Below are 19,565 nucleotides of genomic sequence, written 5' to 3'. Positions count from 1 at the left end.
TTGAGTCACACTGTGTCCAGGCTTTGACCCATTATAGCCATTGACCATCTCTCCATGGTCAACCTCCATGCTGTGAGAATGATTTCATGTTACTGTAGGTATCCACATGTATGCTCTGAGAAAACATAAAGCCCATTCATTCTGGTAGAAGACAATGGCTGTATTATTTATGGTATGCTGACTTCATCGGTGCAGCCCTCTAGCTCTCGATAGCTACCATCATTGCATTTTAATTATGAAAATTCAGGTGGTAGCTATTATTCAGCGTTCTAGTGAATATATCTCTGTGCAAATCAGTTTACTTTTGGACTGTAGAGAGAAAAATGTAGCCCCAGGAATACAGTCCTTTGTCTATCAAACACACATATTACATGAGCAAAAATGTGATCGTTCAGTACAATGCATCTATCTGTGCACTCTTGGAAAAAAAAATGTGCATATTATATACGTGTGACAAATTACAGAAACAAAGAAACAAATTCCTTTTAAATTATTTCAAGGATGTAGTATTATGTATTGATGAGTTATTGTAATCATGATTAAAGGTTTTATTTTACCGCTAACTATTGTGAGTGATCACATTCACACACAAGCTACTGTATGAGCTGAAATTTTCGCGGTGGTTTTATTTTCACGAATTTCGCGAATCGCCTTTGAACCGCAAAAAAAACAACACGCGAAAATAACAACGCACGAATAGCTAAGTTCAGTTAGACCCTCGCAACCGCGAAATTAACAGCATGCAAAATGTCCTCTATGTAGCAATTCGTGAAAATATCTGTACGCGAAAATTTCAGCTCGTACAGTAAATTCTCTTTCTACTTTTCCCTACATTTCCTTAATAACCTGTCCTACCCAGAGAATTAATATATGGTATATATTGTCTTTGTGCTAAAGTTTGTGATATACAACACTGCAATATTTACTAGTTGAAGCTTAGTTTCTAGTGATGGCTATAACTTACACATGATGCTAGGGTGCTTCCAGTTGACTTTGCACAACTTTTCCTTGTAATAACAATCTGATTTTTTGTTTTTATTCTTGTTTTTTTATAATATGGGAATAAGTGAAATAAAATAATACGAAAGTCTCTGTGTTCTATGTGTAGAAAAGCCAGGAATAAGTGGCAAAGTAATTAGATGCATCTGATTGTGATTAATAAGCAGATTGATATGTGTTCTTACTGAGAAACCAATCAGGTGGAAATATCTCATGTCCCTTTCAATTCTACAAATTGTATCTTGTTTGATTCATCCATTCTAGCCTTTAATATGCTTTTTTATTTTATCTCCTCTTCCCTTTTCCACAGGTATAGACCATAAGACTACCACAATTCTCCTGGATGGGAAAAGAGTGAAATTACAGCTATGGTGAGTGGAGATCAAATTATCCTTTGACGCAGCGAGCCAGTTTCTGAAACATGAGTATCGCACAAGGACGAAAGCTAACGTGAATGACAGCCATCCATTATATATGCTGTTTATGCATCATTCATGGATTAAAGCTTAAAGGAAATCAAAACCCCTCATATTGACTTAACTCCATGTTAGAATTATTTACTTTTCAAGAAAATCAGCGAAGGTATGATGAGTAAACTCATTCAACAAATAAAGTGGTTGCGGCATATTGAAATAGTCTCTCGCTCCAGAGGATGGTTAAACTGAATTGTAGACAAGCTGCAGGCAGCTCTGTGGATTAATTTTGTTAGCAAAATTTTATTACAATTTTATGCCCTTCTGATTCACTTCTTCTCATGGTCAAACTTCATGACTTGTGTAAAGAGTGATGCATTGCTGTATATGCTCTGCATGGAAACTAACGGTAGAGATCATCTCAATCATGAGAAAAGTGGAAAACAAGAAATTTTATGTACAAACACTATGGCAAGTTGTCCACGGCTTGGCATACAATTGTAGTACATTTGGAAATTGTCCTTGGGTGATCGCCAAATTGCTAAAAGCTGTAAATTTCTGATTCCTTGCCCAGTTTTGTTCAAATTTTTCACAGATTTTGTGCCATTTGTTTCAGCTCCGCATTATACAAATTTGATTGTTGCTTCCGGACTGAAGAACTCTGTGCTCTGATGTAATAAAAATAAAAATGCTCCATGCTTGATTCCATGCAAATTTGCCAATCATTAGAAAATCAAGGGGGTGGGGTGGAGATAGGGGTGGTTAGGATTATATTAGCAGCACCCAGAGCAAGTAACATGCCTCCAAGAAGCATTAACAGCACATTGTGGCTTGCTACAACATGATGGCAATACATGCACCTTTGCCGTGCGTGCTTGTTTACATAATATCTCGATCATGTGTGCATTGTCATTGGTTCACGATTTTACTGCATGCACCAAGCACTCCACAGAGGGCAGATGTGCTCCAAAGGTACATTGTAACTACTGTGAGTTTGCCAAAAAAATTCTTGGGAGGGGCTGGTCAACTTTGCTGAGAGTTGCCAGTTGAAGCACCCTCAAAACCATGATGATGAGAGGGCAGCTTTAAAATGCTACTTGATATGGAGGTGATGTTCTCCTTTTATGCTTGCACTGTGCACTGCTAGGGGCAGCTTTGTAGACAGTGACATTCTCCTTTTAGTTTTGGTTGAGATGGAGATTCAGATTCTAACTTTTTGCGAGATAATTTGAAAGCACTTATATGAAATATTAAAGGCATACAATTCTATGATTTCTATGAGGAACTGAAAGTTCATTTGATGAAAATCGGTTTTGAAATGGCTGAGCTATCCGAAAACAAAGCAAAAGAAGGTGTTTTGGGATATAATAGCTCAGCCATTCTAAAACTGATTGTCATCAAAGATATACTATCAGTCTCATAGAATTGTATGCTCTGTAATAATTTTTATATGTGGTTTCTAAATATCTTGCAAAAAGTTCAAACCTGAATCCCCATCTCAACCAAAACTATACCGTCCCTTTAAAGGACAAGTTCACCTTCATAAACATAAGGATTGAGAAAATGCAACAATATTAGTAGAACACATCAGTGAAAGTTTGAGGAAAATTGGACAATCAATGCAAAAGTTATGAATTTTCTAAATTTTTGTGTTGGAACCGCTGGATGAGGAGACTACTACAGCTTGTGAGTCATATGCGTACAACAGTATAAAGAATATATAAAAGAAAATTCAACATATTTTCACTTTTTTTCGCATAATAAAAGAGCAATTGACTTGCCTCTTTCTAAAGGCAGGGGGAATAATATTACCCATAACATTTATCGGTAACGAGTCAGGGGAATGTGTACTTTTTTCAAAAGATGGAATTTTGTGAAATTCTCTTTATATTTTCCTTATATTGTTGTACGCATGTGACATCTAAGTTATTCATACACTGCAGTAGTCTTCTCATCCAGCGGGTAGGGCAAAAAAACTTCAAAAATTCATAACTTTTGAACGGATTGTCTGATTTTCCTCAAACTTTCAATGATGTGTTCTACTTATATTGCTACACTCTCTCAATCCTTATGTTTATGAAGGTGAACTTGTCCTTTAATGCTCTGCTCAAGATGACAAGGAAATGTTAGCCAAGGGCATTGTACTGAGGGAGACTGTCCAATTTTTCAAGCACCGATGAAACCTGATATCTCCCCCCCCCCCATCTCTGCACTTCAAGTTTATGCAAATGCCCCTCCCCTTCAACCAGGAAACATAAAAAGAATGAAAATCAGCATAAGATGTTGAAGTTATTTTTGGTTCAGTCCCTTGCTAATGTCTACTCAGTTACAACCTCTGAACAGAAGCATTTCAGCACGATCATGTCACTTGCGTCACTATCATGTCTATGATAATGATTAATACGCTTTTAGTGTTAGCTATAGTGACACTGCAGGTAATCTTATATGCTGTTGCTCTTGGGAGAGATAGTTTGTAAGCTGTTAAAGGCATTGTGTACCATTTGCAGATGAAACAAAAACCCAGCTTTAGTGCTTCAAAATAGTTCTAAAATATGACTAAGGGATAGAAACAACCAATATAAAAGATTGAATCAGTGTAATACACAAAATGTGAACAGTACATGTAGCTATTATAAAAATGTTTCTAGACTAAACTGTATACAGTTAGTGGTTTATTGAGAAAAATAGTGATATATCCTTGTATTTTAGGCTTTATTGCAAAATGTTTATACACAGGCATGGTAGGATGTTTTATGGCACAACTGATAGATTAGACTACTGTTAGACTATGCGTCAAATGTGATATTTTGGACATTTTTAAAATCTCTGCTTCCAATGGTAAACAGAACCTCTAAAAGCAAACTTTTACAGTGGAATAGTTACAAAAAAAACCCGAACTGTTTATGAAAACATTTCATTTTTTTTTTTTACAATTTATCAATGTGGGCATCCTGTTGAGGCTGACTTTCATGATGGAGGGATTGGATAGGATGAACCATCTCCGATGCCTGTGTAGAAGAGATTTTTAACACACTTATATCATGTGCACCCACCCCTCAAGACTTGATTGGTATACTGCATTAAATTTGCCTTGCCCGCAGTTTGCTCCAATTTGCCTCCAAGCTTAGCATTATATGAGAATTACTGCAAGTTATTTAAGAAGATGGCAAGAAAATTGGAGTGCTCAGTAGACTGCTAATCCATTCTTGATGATACTACTACTCTGGTAATTCACCCCACAACAAGCGATACAGTTGTGCATTTAGCATTGCCTTGGGATTAGTTTCAGATAAAGCAGAATGTGTGCTCAATTGCGGTCTGTGCACTTTCTGTGCCTCGGAAATTTTCCACCACAATTTGCAATCGGTCAGTTTGCATTGGCAAGGATCGGCCAGGGAATTGACCATTGCGGCAGGCCGAAGATGAGTGAACTGAAGCAGAAATGAACACAAACCAAGTTTACATCTAGGCCTGATGACTGGCTGTGCACGAATACCTTCCTCAACTACACCCCTCTTCTCCCCCTTCTATCTTCATTATGTTTACTTCACTTCTTTTTACACCTAGTTCTGACTTTGGTTGTTGCTGTGTTTTTCTTTTCTTTACTACCACTTTCATCTTCCACCTTTGCTGCTGTCTCTGATCCTCTTCATTCTACCCCTAATAAGGCGTGTCTTCATTAGCCCGAAGTTCAAACTAGCGGGACATTTTGCGGTCTTAGTAAATAGCCCGATACAGCAAATGTGCGTCTTCATCAGCTCGAACAGCCTGCTTCGGGAAAAATTGTCCGAAAATTAACGCATGCGCACTTTACAATATTACTCTGCCTAGCTCGCGGTTTGAAAGTGGATTTCCCTGCTCAAAATCTCCTATATCACTGTATGTACGTACGATACTACAACCAGGGAGGTGGGCGGTACAGCAAGTTCTCTCCAAAGGGATATTAATAACGCTACTCTTTTGTCCAGTGAGGCATCTTATATGAAGTGAACGAATTGCAATGTTTAAACAAATCAAAAATACACACAACCTGCAAGAATCTTCAGCTAAGGAAGAAGTTTACAAAAAACAGCTAGCATGCACGGCACTGAGTTTTATTAGGAAGGTGAGAGAAATCACCTCCCTGGTATTAATGATGTCAACAACAGTAGGCCTATATGTGATCCTGGATGAATACACCGTGCGTGGGGGTAATGTACTATACACAATTACTAGCTTGTACATGCATTTTCCATTGCCAGCTGGCTAACCAGAAGCGTGGAGGGATCGAGAAAATTTCGGGCTGATGGAGACGCACCCAAAATAGCGAGCTATTTCACGAATTAGCGCTCTAGTTGACAAACTAGACCAAGATTTTTGGGGAAATTTTCCTGATCAAATATCGCACTATCTGCGTCTTCACTACACAGATAGCGCGCTATTTTGACATCGGACTAGTTTGGTAACCGCAAGATAGTGCGCTATTTTGAAACTTCGGGCTGATGAAGACACGCCTATAGAGCAGTCCGTAATAAGAGGTTTTCAGGTCTTACGTCAGCCAATTTGAATGTTGTGTGCTGGTATAGGTTGTCAAACTTCAAATGTATACAATGTAGCTACTCAATACGTGGAGTTTGGTGATTATGTTGCAACGTTTTGATTCATGAGTTTTAGCGATTGTTGATTATGTGGTTCCATTTGATTGAAGTAGTGGTGTGGTTTCAATATCATCTAATTGCATTTTGATTGTCAAATGTTTTCCCTGAAACACTGTTGTTTCAAAGCCTTACTCTCAAACCCACAAATGCATGTACATAGTATCTAACCGCAACTACATGTCTGTCTCTATTCCTTTTTTTTTCTTTGCATACTGTATGCAATTGTATGTTTTCATCATCCCCTTCTATTATTTTTTAATCCACTCCTCTCCATTCCTGTCCCCCCATTTCTCCATTATCCAGGGCCCTAACTCTCAGCTGCCCACCTCCTTCCCTCCCCCCTTTCTCCCCCCTTTCTCCCCCTTTCTCCCCCCTTTTCCTTCTCTTTCTCTCCCTCCTTGTCTCTTTTCCTGCCCTCTCTCCCAGCATCAGTCTATATCAGTGTATCCTTTCATTTCCATGGCGATCCGTCTCCCGTGGATGCTTGTCAGGGCATCCACGGGCAAAAAGTGCACCTCTGAAACACAGAAAGTCAACACAAGTAAATGTTAATGCATTGATGTATGCAGCCACCTGCCTGCGAGCTGTGCCACTTACGTGGCCGATGCACCCCTGCGTTCTTGTCTTTTTTTTTAAAGTGAGATGAAACGAAGTATGTCCCACATTCAACAAGGCTCATCTAGAGTGGCCTGAATGTAGAAATAGCCGGGATAAATATTTCATAGATCTACGGGGCTGTGCCTCAACCAGATTCAGCCAGTCAACATAACTATATACAGATCGATCCATTGTTACTGCAGGCATTTATAAGAATGCTCACCATGGCAACAAGTAGATTAGTTATGATTTCTCTCAGTTGTTTCCCTTATGATGCATAATTTAGTCTTGGAATTTTTCAGAGTTTGTACCAAGGACATTATGAAATTTTTATATTCTCGCCTATAAAAAATGGAGGTAGGAGTTAGAGATCTGAACTGCATTGATCAGTCCGTTGTCCATCATCACTCCTTGATTGTCAATCACGTACATTAAAAGTGACATCCTAGACTCTCCTCTGACAAGTGATACCGTATAAGCTGTTATTTTTGCGAGGGTTTAATTTTCGCAAATTTCGCGAATCGCAGTTGGATTGCGAAATTAACAACACACGAAAATGTTGCCATGCACTGGGTTAACAGTGCATTTATGATAGCGTCAGTGTCAATTCGCAAAAAACAACATCTCGCAAAAAATGTTTGCAGTATATGTATGTATACAGTAGTCCAACCAGCACTCAAGGTCTTAACCAAACATGAGACAGGGATGCACCAAGGGGATTTCCCAGGTCAAAGGTCATTTAAGGTCACATATCAAAGTTCACCTGCTAGACTCTTGTGACAAATAAATATGCAACAACTACCCACTTTTGACCAAAATTTTATGAGACATTATACACTTTGGGGCTCTTTATGCTATAACACTGTCCAAGGTCACATGCTATCAAAGGTCAAAGGTAATTTATCGGGCAAAATGAAGAACTCATTTATACCTCGCATGATATTTGGAACCTTCTCAAGGAGATTTGAAAGCCTGCCAAAAAAAGTGGTCTCTTTTCTGTTTACACTGCTCGGGCCGCCAGCCCAAAGCAGGACCTGACTTGGTCCATCTTCATTGTAACCGACTTCCCCTCTGATAAACTGCGTGGTCTTTTGAAAAACTGCTTGATTGAGGGCGAAAGTGTGCAAGTCGTGTGGCGTTTATCAGCAGCAGTCAGTCTAAATAGCTGGTTAATTTACGCTAGGTGGTGATGACCTTAAAGGGACGCAGTCCTCATGAAATTTAAAAAAATATGTTGTTGTTGGTACCTCCAATGAACTACTTTCACCAAAAACAAACTGTCAAATCACCAGATAAGCTTGTAAATTTTGGTTGAAAAAGTGTGACTCTGCATGGTGAATATGCTAATGAGCAAGTCTTGCCGGAGAGTCATACGTCATCGATGCACAACTCTTTCCAGCGGTGTTCTGCTCGTCATGCGTACGCTCCATAGTTATTTATAAATACATGTTTACTATTTATTTTTATATTAATTGTATATAAGCTTGAAATATGTTGTTTGAAATAATAAAACCACATGTATATTGTCACATTTTATGAAAAAATCAGATATGATCATTTTGAACACTTAAATTGGTTTTCTGAGGCACGGCTGTCAACTTGAGAGTAGGGCATCAATGACGTTGCACCTTTTGGCAGGCTCTTACACGATCGCTTGCAGAATTATTTTTTAAAAATCACGTACGGAGACAATTTTTGATGTCCACGCGTATAAATTGGTGAAAGGTTATATTTTTTTTACTCTTCTTAATTATCAGTACAGTGAAAATCTCAGGACTGCTTCCCTTTAAGAGATTAAACTTCCAGATTGTCAAAAAAGCCACTTCTCAAAACCTGTAACGTTTATACTAAGTACTGCCGAGCCTCTTCAAGGGTGCTATGGGAGGCTGTGAACCACCTCCTATCATAGGTGGTTTCAGAGCCCGATCGGATTTGATCTCCTTTTCTGCATTCTGTTTGTTTAGAATAGTGAGCTGGAAGACTGCTCGAGGCTGCTTGAGTTGAGGAGGCTTCAGAACACACTTTTGTGTAGTATAGTATATAAATGAAGTAGAAGTATATCTGACAAGTTGATCTTCACTTTACAACTATTGTACTCCAGTTTTGACTGAACTTTCGTCAGGATGTATTTACAATAAATCTGTTTTTACTTCTCTTTGTGCATGTGCTGAACATATAAAAAAATAGTATAATAAGTAATAAAAAATATAAAACCACATAGAGTTTCTGGGAAACTTCCCCTTTGAAAAGGAATCATGTTCATGTGATGACTCTGTAGCAACATTATTTTAAGATGCGTTGTATTTTAGAAAGTGTCCTTTTCCTCTCCTAGTTTTCCTGCTCTGGACTGAGAAATTTTGATCTAATATTTGCTCATTTGTACATGATAGTAAATTAGGCATACCCATGTGATTTTGCATTATCAATTCTATGCTAAAAATGTCCTTTCAAGCTTCTTGTGTGTCCTTTTACCCCCAAGCATGTTGCAAGTGAATGTTACATGAAAGGTTGTCATGCTTAATATGGGCAGAATTCAAATCAGGATCATGTGATGTATGTATGTTTAGTTCTGTGTTTACGTGTGTCCTTTCGCACTTGTCTCTTTCCATCTTTTGCAGGGACACGTCGGGACAAGGGCGGTTTTGTACGATTCTGCGGTCGTACTCACGTGGTGCCCAGGGAATTCTCCTCGTCTACGACATCACGAATAGGTGGTCCTTCGACGGCATAGACAGATGGATCAGGGAAATCAATGAGGTACTGAAATTAGAACTGTCAACTTGGTTAACCGCGACAATGTGATGAGGGGGGTGGGTGTAATTGTGTTTGCGGTATCACGTAGTGTAAATAAATCTCCTGCAATGTGGCAAAATGTTATTCTTGTAAAAAACTTCCTCTCCTGAGCAGGGCTTATGAGAGAGCACTTTCCAAGTTTCCCAATGTGAGGTAGTGTGTATCCTATATATAAATTTTTGATCATTATTAGTTTTGCGGTCATGCTTGAAACAGTTATTATTGAAGTACCTTTAAAGCTACTTGCCAATTTTGAGCTGCCAGAAATGTAATGAGGGGGATGAGATTGTGGTGTCACGTGATGTGAAAAGATCTCTTGTAATGCTGCAAAATGCTATTCTTGTCTTCCTTTTGTAGATCAAGTAGTTCTCAGAATGAGTAGTTATCCTACCAGAGTGACTTTTATGGAGACATATTTACAGCAGCTGGCCATTATATAAAAGGCCAGCAGTAGATAATAAAGATGACATGGAAAAAGCAACATCATTTGAAAATAGTCATTGATTCCTTCCCCCCGCCATGGCACATTCTTGTACTGTTGGCATTGGCTACATTTAAGCTGCATATAATGTATGTCTCAATGTTCAGAGATTACAGCTCTTTGACAGAAAATTGTGAAGATTTTGAAATTATCCCTGCCCAAGCTTGTTATATAACCTAAAAAACATCCAATAAAGAATGGTGCTACCATTAAATGGTGCTACCATTAAATGGATCCCTGAAGGGTCAGTTTTAAGAAAGTGAAGCAATATCTGTGGGGGAGGTTTTTCAATTTCTTTATACTGTAGCTTGAGTCCTGTTACCAGTGGCTGCCTTTTGGCCAGCGGTTCATCAATCATCGGAATTGTTCATACGAGCACGAGACCAACACCCCTCTGAAATGTGAGGCAGTGTTAAGTGAAAGTGTTGATGATCCTGTCCTGCCCCTAGTTGACCTCCTGGGACACGGGCCTCTGTCGCTCGTGCCGTGATCTCGGCTCTCGAGATCGGTACGCTTTCATTTGTCCATTGCGGTGACGCACATTGCTGTCATATCGCCCTCAATCACCTGATCCAACAACTGATTTCAGGGACTGAAGCTTCTCTGACAGTTGGCTTTTTTGCCTCCGACAAGGGGAAGGGAGAAAATGTGAAAGGATCGAGAAGAAGAAGATGAGGGAGATAAAGATAGAAGATGATCAGTGAAGAGAGAAAGAGACGGAAGAGGGAGGACTGAGTGGAAGCTTTATGCAAGTTGACGGGATAATTCCGCGGAGTGGGGAAAGCGACACCGAGGAGTTACGCAGCGGCGATTTGTCCTTGTTTACTCGAGATGCCTGCCTCTGCCAATGACATCACCCGTACAGGCTGTGCGCGGTGTCCTCATTGTTTTACTTTAAGGGTGGTATTCAGTGCATGCGGCATAATATCAGCAAGTGCGATGCATCCCCAGATAATCCGAAGGCCACGCTCGGAACTTTAAGTGCAACCCATCCATCCTTGATAGCAAAAGATAACAAAATGTGACTGTATTGGCCTGGAAAAAAGCATATGTTGGGTCACAAGCAATTTGTATTGTTTGTTTGTGTGGTTTTTTAAAAATTCATTGTTCCATATTCCTCATTTCATACAATTTCCCATTCCATTTGTTTTCAAGAGATGAGTCCAGCTCAAAATAATCAATTTCACATGGAAATTAATGAATAAGCAAACATCAGTAATACGCAATATGAGGAACCTACCAAAAAGAAGAAGCTTGTAGAATGTAGGTTTTATAGTGATGATATAAGAGTTGAGTACAGTTTATAGATGATGAAAAATGGCAAACCATACAGGAAGACAGAATGTCGATAATGTAATGTTACCTAATGCACGAAAATATTAAATACAGTGTTCATAATCAAACCTAAGGTAACAAAGCTCAGTAACAATTTGATCAAACAAATCTACTCACCCGAGATGACTACATGCATATCAGGTCCATCTATCTGTTTTTTAAGGTAATGAATAGAAATAATATGGATGGTTGTAATCCCATTTTTCAAGCACCTTTAGTTCCACTCTTTTTCTTCTGGTCATGGCACACACTCTGTGAGATGAGCTTGTGTCAAAGTTCAAGTCCATTTTATCAGTTTCAGGCTGTGAGAGATGAGGCATTCCATGCAAACTGGAAAGTTCATGTAAATCTCTATGGCATTTCCTAGTCAGTGTCAACAAAGAAGCTTTGTCCATATTTGATAAAATGATTATGATAGAAGATACATGTGTATACTTTCTATATACAGTCCTTCCACATCGTTGTGCTTGAAGATCTTTATGACAGATATCAGTTATCATGCTATATTAACAGCATTTTTCGAAAATACATCTTTTTGAGTTACTATCTAAGCCAATCTATTTTTCCCCTCCCCCCACCCAATCTAACATGGACAATACAACATTTGTACCAGTAAGATTCTTGAAAATGACTTCTATGGGTTGATATCCTTTTGATGTTGGCTTTACATACATCCTCCCTCTCACCACAATCGTAGGCGAAGCATTACATCTGTAGAAGGATGCGAGCTATTCTCTCTCACACAAACACCCAAACACACACACACATCACTCGAAGGAACCGGAGAAGATTTGATGAAGATATTCGATTACAGAGATTAAATCACTCAAATTCCACCCAATCGTCCTCTAATGCCAAGTATATTTCACCACGGTGGAGTCGTGTTGCAGGCTCTGATTTGCTCCTGCGAAAGAAAAAAAGAAAAGGAGAGGGGAAGCAAATGATGAGGTGCGGGAGGGGAATTTCATCTCAAGTTTGCGTTGTGTTATTACTTTCCAACAGCAGTTGACTTTAAGATGCAAATTGATTGAAATTCTTAAATCAAATCTGAGGGGCTACGCGCCAGTTTTCCCTTGGGTTGGTGTAAGTTTGATACATGGATCTACATGTACATCAGGTAGGATGTTCCCACACCCTTTGGCAAGGAGTGTGTCAGAATAAGGATTTCCCATTCATACAGATGTTGTCGTTTTCGTTTCATTTTAATAGACTCTAAAATTGATGTAGACTCACAATAGAATGACATACTAATGCACATTCGATTCCACTAATTATGCATACAAATTCAACATATTTTTCATTGCACTGGTGTGTGGCACCATTTTGAAATGCACTGTTTATATGAGTGTATGTGTGTATGTGGTTTTATATGCTTTGTATTCCAAAATGATGCCAGGTTCCCTAGATTCTTGTATTACTCATATAAATCTTGGGCATCATCCTAATGAACATCATTTTTCTATCATGTCCAAAAAAAAAAAACCTTTCAAGTCCCCTTGCAGAAACTAAACAAGTGTCAAAAGTCACAAAACTATTAAGTATCACTTCAGTCAATCATTGGGAAATTGAAACATTGGGAAATAAATACCCTGTGACTGGTACTGTACATGTGATCACTAAACTCTGAGACAATTGTTTTTAAGTTGTAATTATAAAAGTAAGACAGAAAAATATGAGTGCTGATTTGATTGTTCTATACCAGAGGTTACATAGTTCCACTAAATTTGAGAGAAATTGCCCTTGAAATGTGCATAAGTTCCAACTATCCTATTAAAACTCTAGTTGAAGTGTACCAATACCCTGGAAATAGAATTTGTGTACAGCTAGAATACACAAAAGACAACCATAATTCACTTGTGATAGCCCCTGAAAGTATATTTTGATAAATCAGATCATATTTCTATAACATCTTGGCACTTGTGCTCTGTACGTTTAAGTTCTTCTCTGTAGGGACCAGTACTGATGTGTGTGAGCGTTCTAGCTATATACGTGGTTAATGTTTTTTCCGAATAATATCAAGATTCAATATCCATCGGATAGGTGACTGCGCACAGGCATTGCATATCACTATCGTTCGAGGCGTATTTGGAATAACAAATTTGATAGCGTGCGATTGAAGGAATCGGATGATTGACTAATCTATTTCAAGTCATTTATGTTTTTGTATATTCTTTAAAAATTACATTTAAACCCCAGTAAGTAAAAATCAGAGTCACAAAAAATTCTAATATTTTGCATATGGCATGTCTTAAAGGTGTTTAGCCCACATTTGCAAACCCACGGAAATCAAAACTGCATGAAACAGGTCCAATATGACTTCAAGTACAAGTTATAACAGTAACATACCTCACCTGTTGCTATTTGTCTATACCATTCGATAAAAGAGAGAAAATCATCGTTTTAAAATCAATTTTCAAACCGGGTCAACCCGACCCAAAATCGAATTACGAGCGCGGGCTAGCTACGTACATGTATCGCATGCATGTAGTACGTACGTGGACTGGAGCTAGCGAGCGTTATACGCATGCATACGGTGCATTTTCATTTATTTTTATGAAAGTAATGGACTAATTGGAACGAAATTTTGCACAGGTGTTACTGCAATCATACCCAAACTCCATGCTAACTATGAGACCAATTGCTGCAGGTTTACAAATGTGGGCTAATACCTTTAAAGTATATTCTACAAATATAGCAAACATATAATACTCAGAGTATCGGTATAACCCACTATTAACCCGTTGAGGACGAGTCCGGAGTATACTCAGGCAGGTGTCTATGGGAAATGTGTGTTGTAGCAATATCAGTCCATCTTACAATGGGTTAAACCTATGGAGCTGTAAGACACAGGGGGTTGGTGTCTGGTGCATTGACTGATTTTACTTTCAGATGAAAGTGGAAATGACCTGAGGAGCTTTAGAGACAAAAATATTTACTAACAATAGATTGTTTCTTCTCAGGAAATCCTAACTTGAACTAACTAGAACAGAGCTCTAAGGATTGACTGACAAAACCTTTGCCAGCTGTGTGTGCACAGGAGATAATAAAGTGTGTGTGCAATGTTGGTCTACATAGTATATGTATGTGTAGACAGTAAAAGGGATACAAAGAAAAAGAATACAGATCTTTTAACTCGTTATAAAATCCGTCATTACATCCTAAAATAAGTTTTCTCACAGAAGACATGATGACATAAGTATAGCGATCTCTCCTAAACTTGAAGTCTATTTTAAATGAATATGGTGATACTGTAAGCAGCCAAATCTTTGCAAAATCTGGCATACATGTATGTATGAGAGTGTTTTAGGCTTTATGCACATAATGCATGTTTGTTATTTTGCACAGCCCCACTGTCATTAAAAGTTTCTTCGTCTTCGTAACAGCTTCTGTCAGTATGTTTCAGACATGTTCAGCATGTCATTATTCCAGTATATGTGCCCATTTCAAACAGTCATGAGGTATTAAATTACATCGATGGCAGGATTAAGAACAAAGGATTTAACCCATATTTTGTTAATCAGAACTTAGTCAAAATTTCCATATCCTGTTTCTATAAATTTTTCTGGTTCTATAAAAAAAAAAAAGATACTTCCCATTGAAATTTCATGTAATTTATCACCACATATTACTCTTAAGTTGTGTTCATTACAATTTGAATTAAACATGTACACATGTAGAGTAGTAAGTATATACTCATAATAACATACAATTTGCTGATTGAATACATTCAGTCTCATTCTGGGCCACCTAAAAATCCATTTAGCCACCCCGAAACTCCTGCTCAGGTGGCCCGGCTGGCCACCTGGAAAAAAAAAGTTACAGCCATTATAAAGCCCAGGGGGGCATTTCATGAAGCATTTTGTCCGACAAATTTGTCGAACAAATTTGCCCTCAGCCAATCAGATGCAAGGATTTCTGTAGCTTGTAACAGTTTGTCAGAAAAATATCTTACTAAAACGCTTCATGAAAGGCCCCCCTGAAAACAATTTGTTCAACGAAGACTTGAAAACTGAAAAGTCGCTGTATCGAGAGATTATGATGGTTTCCTGAAGGGCAAGTGTCATTTCCCTTTCAAACAAAAACAAGGCTTATAGGTCTGCTAGTCCGCAGGTCACCAAAAACTGGAGCAAAGTAAAAGCCAGAGGGGTAGTGTTAAATGCTCAAACTATTTGTGTTATCCCAATATATAACCTACCAGTACCAGTTGCTGGTATATATATCTGATTTTCCTTGAAGAATAAAGTTGTTTAATACAATTTGTTGAAGATAACTGTGTATGTAAAAGTGTTTTGAAACTAATGGAGCTCACCATAAAAATTTGTTGCCTCTTTCAAAAAATTTTTCCACCCACATGACGGAAAGATAATCATTATTGACCTGATTTTTTTTAATGCATGGATGTTTTTTTTTTTCTCCTGAACAGATGAGCTTTCAATTTATGGAGTCTGAAATACAGAAATCACTTTGTTTCTCTGTGCTCGCCACAGACCTCGCAAAACATTTGTTTTCACTTTCTGCCGTGCCTCGAGCTTGATCCTGAAAGCTTGATCCCTGAAATTGGGCCCTTCGTCAGGAGGTACAGTACCTACCCAGCTCAGCTGCAGGGACTGGCGATGTTGAAATAGTCCCTTGCGGAGAGCGCATCTGTTCAGGAAATGAGATATGAAAATGTAGAAAAACAAGAAATACAGTCACCAAAAAACTCTCAAGTTTCAGTCATGTAAGCATAGCACAAGTGCTAGTACAAGTACAAGGGCCAAATTTGAATGCCAAGAGTGCATCCGCTGACAAACTAAGAGAGAGTGATGGATGAAGTGGTCAAAGAGTTGCTATTGCAATCACAACTATTTTTAACTGTGCAATTGTGTCACAACCATTTGTATCAATCATGTACATGTGTTCCTGTACTGTGACGATGGCATTTTGAGACATTAATGCTGAGAGGGCTATTGCACCAATACTGTACACAGAAATTCATGCCGTACATTAATTTTTGCATATGTCATGCAAGTTCTGGCTAGCGCAAATTTTAAAACCTCTGAAAATTTCTTCACAATTTCCTCTGCACATTGTGAGGGGGTTGATAATTGCACAGCACAAATTCAGGAACCCGCAAATACAGTATGTTTATGAGCAGCTCAGCGTGAAAATTAATCACGCGAAAAAATCAGTGTTTACAGTAAATGTCATTCTTGAGTCAGGGCCATGTTGCATAAAAGTTGAGATCAAACATAAGTGAGATCATCAAACATTAGTTTGTGAATGCTCAATTCTGATTGGCTGATGCAAGATTTACGATTGATTTTCTGACTTACAATATATTTGAGTGCATCTTTTTAATTTATGCAACAGGGCCCTGGGCAAGAACCTTCACTTGTGGAGCCCTACAAAGTGTATTCAGTGTTGACCTGAAAGTTCCATGCCTTGGTGTGCGTAATCATGCCTGAATTTGCCTTGATAATGGTCTTGGGTAATACATTTGTAGCTGTTATTTCAAGTGGAAGTGTGTGGCAGATGCAATAGGCTTGTTATATTGTGAAGGACGTCAGCTGATTTTACTTTGATTATGACATTTCTGCATGTATGTATTTTCTGTGCCAATATATCAACAAAAGGCATTTGAGCTGCTTCTACATTTTACAAAATAATGCCATGCTTTTATTTCATCTACACAAAACAGTGAAAACAGTCCCTTCCATTTTCTTTTCATTTTGTATTTTGCCACTGACATCTAGCTCAGTGACCAACTTCCAATTTATACTGAAGTATAGGATATTTAATACTCTATTCAAACTCAGAAAGAAATCTTCATCTGTAGGTCTTCCTTCTGTACAGAATTACAATGCTGAGGCTTACAAATATTTTGTTAAGATAGTGGGATGTTCCACATTGTGGTGTGTGAGCAATCATGGGCATACCGCTAGTACAATAAACACCGCTAGATTTCATGCATTTTTGTATACAGTTTTACATTGTACATGATGGTTTTAGCAGGCAACCATGCAGCCCTGGCCCCAGGGGCACAGAACATGGTGGGCAGTGATAAAACGGTTGTTTTTTTGTTCGAGCATTTGTACATTATCATTTACTTCTTTTCTCTTTTTCCCTTTTTTTGTGTAACCAGACTCTGTCTAGTGTGCTAAATATGCACGCCTGGTATCTCGTGCTTCCAAACAGGAAGCTGTCCTGTGGCTGTCTGTAGCCCCCACAGCCCAGGGGAGTAGAGAGATAGAGATGGAGAAAGAATAGGGCAGTTTACATTTCAAAACAATTGTTGTGAAATTCTAAGATTTATATTAGCCTCGCAATCTCGGGTAGAGTCATGTGTGTGAACATACGCTTAAATTTTATACTATGGGGACATTCCTTATGGAGAAATAATGTTGTGTTATTAAAATGTAAATTTCTTAAATATTCTGTCTGTAAATAACAAAGAATGACAGTGCAAATGTCTTGTCTGTTGAGTCTGCTCTGTGTGAGCAGAGTATGCATGTACAACTGTATAGCCTTATCCAATTTGGTATTAAGTTCTTTTAAATTTATAGGCCATTCCAGTTACCTTCTAAAGGACACACACGAACGTTTGAAGAACATGAGGTCTATATGTAACATCTATGACGGAAGTTGTGTAATACCCTGACATCATAATTCATACTACTTTAATTTTGTGAGATACTATAACCACTCCCAAATGATATTATGCAAATAGAGGCTGCTACCCCTCAAGGGTAGTTCTGTTATCAGAAAGCAACTGTGAATGTGAGGTTTTTGTCTCTTGTTCACACTTCCAGTTTTAGTCCAATTATGGTTTACACCACCTTAAAACTACCCACCAATGATTGCTCCCTTGGTTTCATTTTTAAACTCCAGCATGCGCCGGGTGTGCCCAAGATCCTGGTAGGCAACCGCCTCCATCTTGCCTTCAAGAGACAGGTCAGTGGAGAGGAGGCCCAGGGGTACGCCCTGCGTAACGACATGGCTTACTTCGAGGTCAGCCCGCTGTGCGACTTCAACGTGACGGAGTCCCTGACGGAGCTGTCTCGCCTCGTCTTGAAGCGCAACGGGATGGAGAGGTTGTGGAGGACGAATAAAGGTAATGATGATGACATTAAGGGTTTACTACTGGCAATTCTTTTAAGGTTAATAAGACATTTCACAACCTTTGGGAATAGCACTGTGCTTTTTAGCTCACCTGAGCCGAAGGCTCAAGTGAGCTATTGCGATCGCTCTTCGTGCGTCGTGCGTCGTGCGTCGTGCGTCGTCCGTCGTGCGTAAACTTTTTACATTTTCATCTTCTTCTTGAGAACCCCATGACAGATTTTCACCAAACTTGGCAGGTAGCATCCCTAGGGCAATAGGATCTCAATTTGTTCAAGTGGGCACCATACCCCACCTGGGGGGCCCCAGAGGGGCCCAAATTCCCCCAAATTAAGGAATCTTAAAAAATCTTCTTCTCTAGAACCAGAAGTGATAGAGCTAAGTTAATACTATGAATTAGTACATTGATGACTGTAGTTTCAAGTTTGTTCATGGCGGAATCAGGGGTGCCCCCCTTGGGACCCAGGGGAGGGGAGTTTGGAGGGGTCCTAATGGGGCCCAAATTGTACATTTTCATCTTTTTCTTGAAAATGCCATGATGAATTTTCACCAAACTTGGCAGGTAGCATCCCTCAGGGGAAAGAATCTCATCCCCATCAAATGGTCACCATGCCCCACCTGGGGGCCCCAGGGGGCCTAAATTGGGACCTAAATTGTGAATTTTCATCTTTTTCTTGATAACCCCATGATGAATTTTCACCAAACTTGGCAGGTAGCATCCCTAGGGGGATAGAATTTCAATTTCATCAAATGGGCACCATACCCCACCTGGGGGCCCCCCAGGGGTCCCCCCCCCCTTAAGGAATCTTTATTTCTCTAGAACCAGAAGTGATTGAGCTAAGTTAATACAATTAGTATATTGATATACTAATGATGCACAGGATAGAGTGTGTTAGTGAAGGTGCGGCGCGCTCGAGAGTATTGACAATGGTGCGACATGCACGAGGCGCATCACTAACGCCACGAAATAATCCTGTGCATCATTAGTTTTATAAAATGGGTCGAAAACTAACAGCATTATTCACGTACCTTTGTGGGTCAATACCAGTCAGCTACATGTAGCACTCGCTCAAAAGTCAAGATGTCCGAAGATGTTCGTCCCATACCCAAACATTTACGCACGTCGCACTCGGAAATCCCGCACACTGATAAGTACTGTACGTACGCATAAGAGTATACGTACGCCACGTACTGTTATGCACAAGAAAGGCC

At 39.1% G+C, this 19,565-nt stretch overlaps 1 protein-coding gene across 1 annotated transcript in view; it reads left to right on the top strand.

The window, feature by feature from the left end:
- Positions 1-19,565, top strand: part of LOC139711073 (ras-related protein Rab-40C-like) — a 58,112-nt gene that overhangs the window by 34,029 nt on the left and 4,518 nt on the right. The window contains exons 2-4 of the mRNA XM_071622991.1: positions 1,310-1,370; positions 9,265-9,403; positions 18,126-18,348. Of these exons, the coding sequence (XP_071479092.1) occupies positions 1,310-1,370; positions 9,265-9,403; positions 18,126-18,348 (423 nt within the window). The remainder of the gene's footprint in view (positions 1-1,309; positions 1,371-9,264; positions 9,404-18,125; positions 18,349-19,565) is intronic.

This window comes from Diadema antillarum, unplaced genomic scaffold, assembly GCF_040938485.1.
Source record: "Diadema antillarum isolate AM-2024a unplaced genomic scaffold, OU_Dant_1.0 seq00001606_RagTag, whole genome shotgun sequence".
NCBI classification, from domain to species: Eukaryota; Metazoa; Echinodermata; class Echinoidea; order Diadematoida; family Diadematidae; genus Diadema; species Diadema antillarum.
This window is presented reverse-complemented; position numbering and strand designations above follow the sequence as displayed.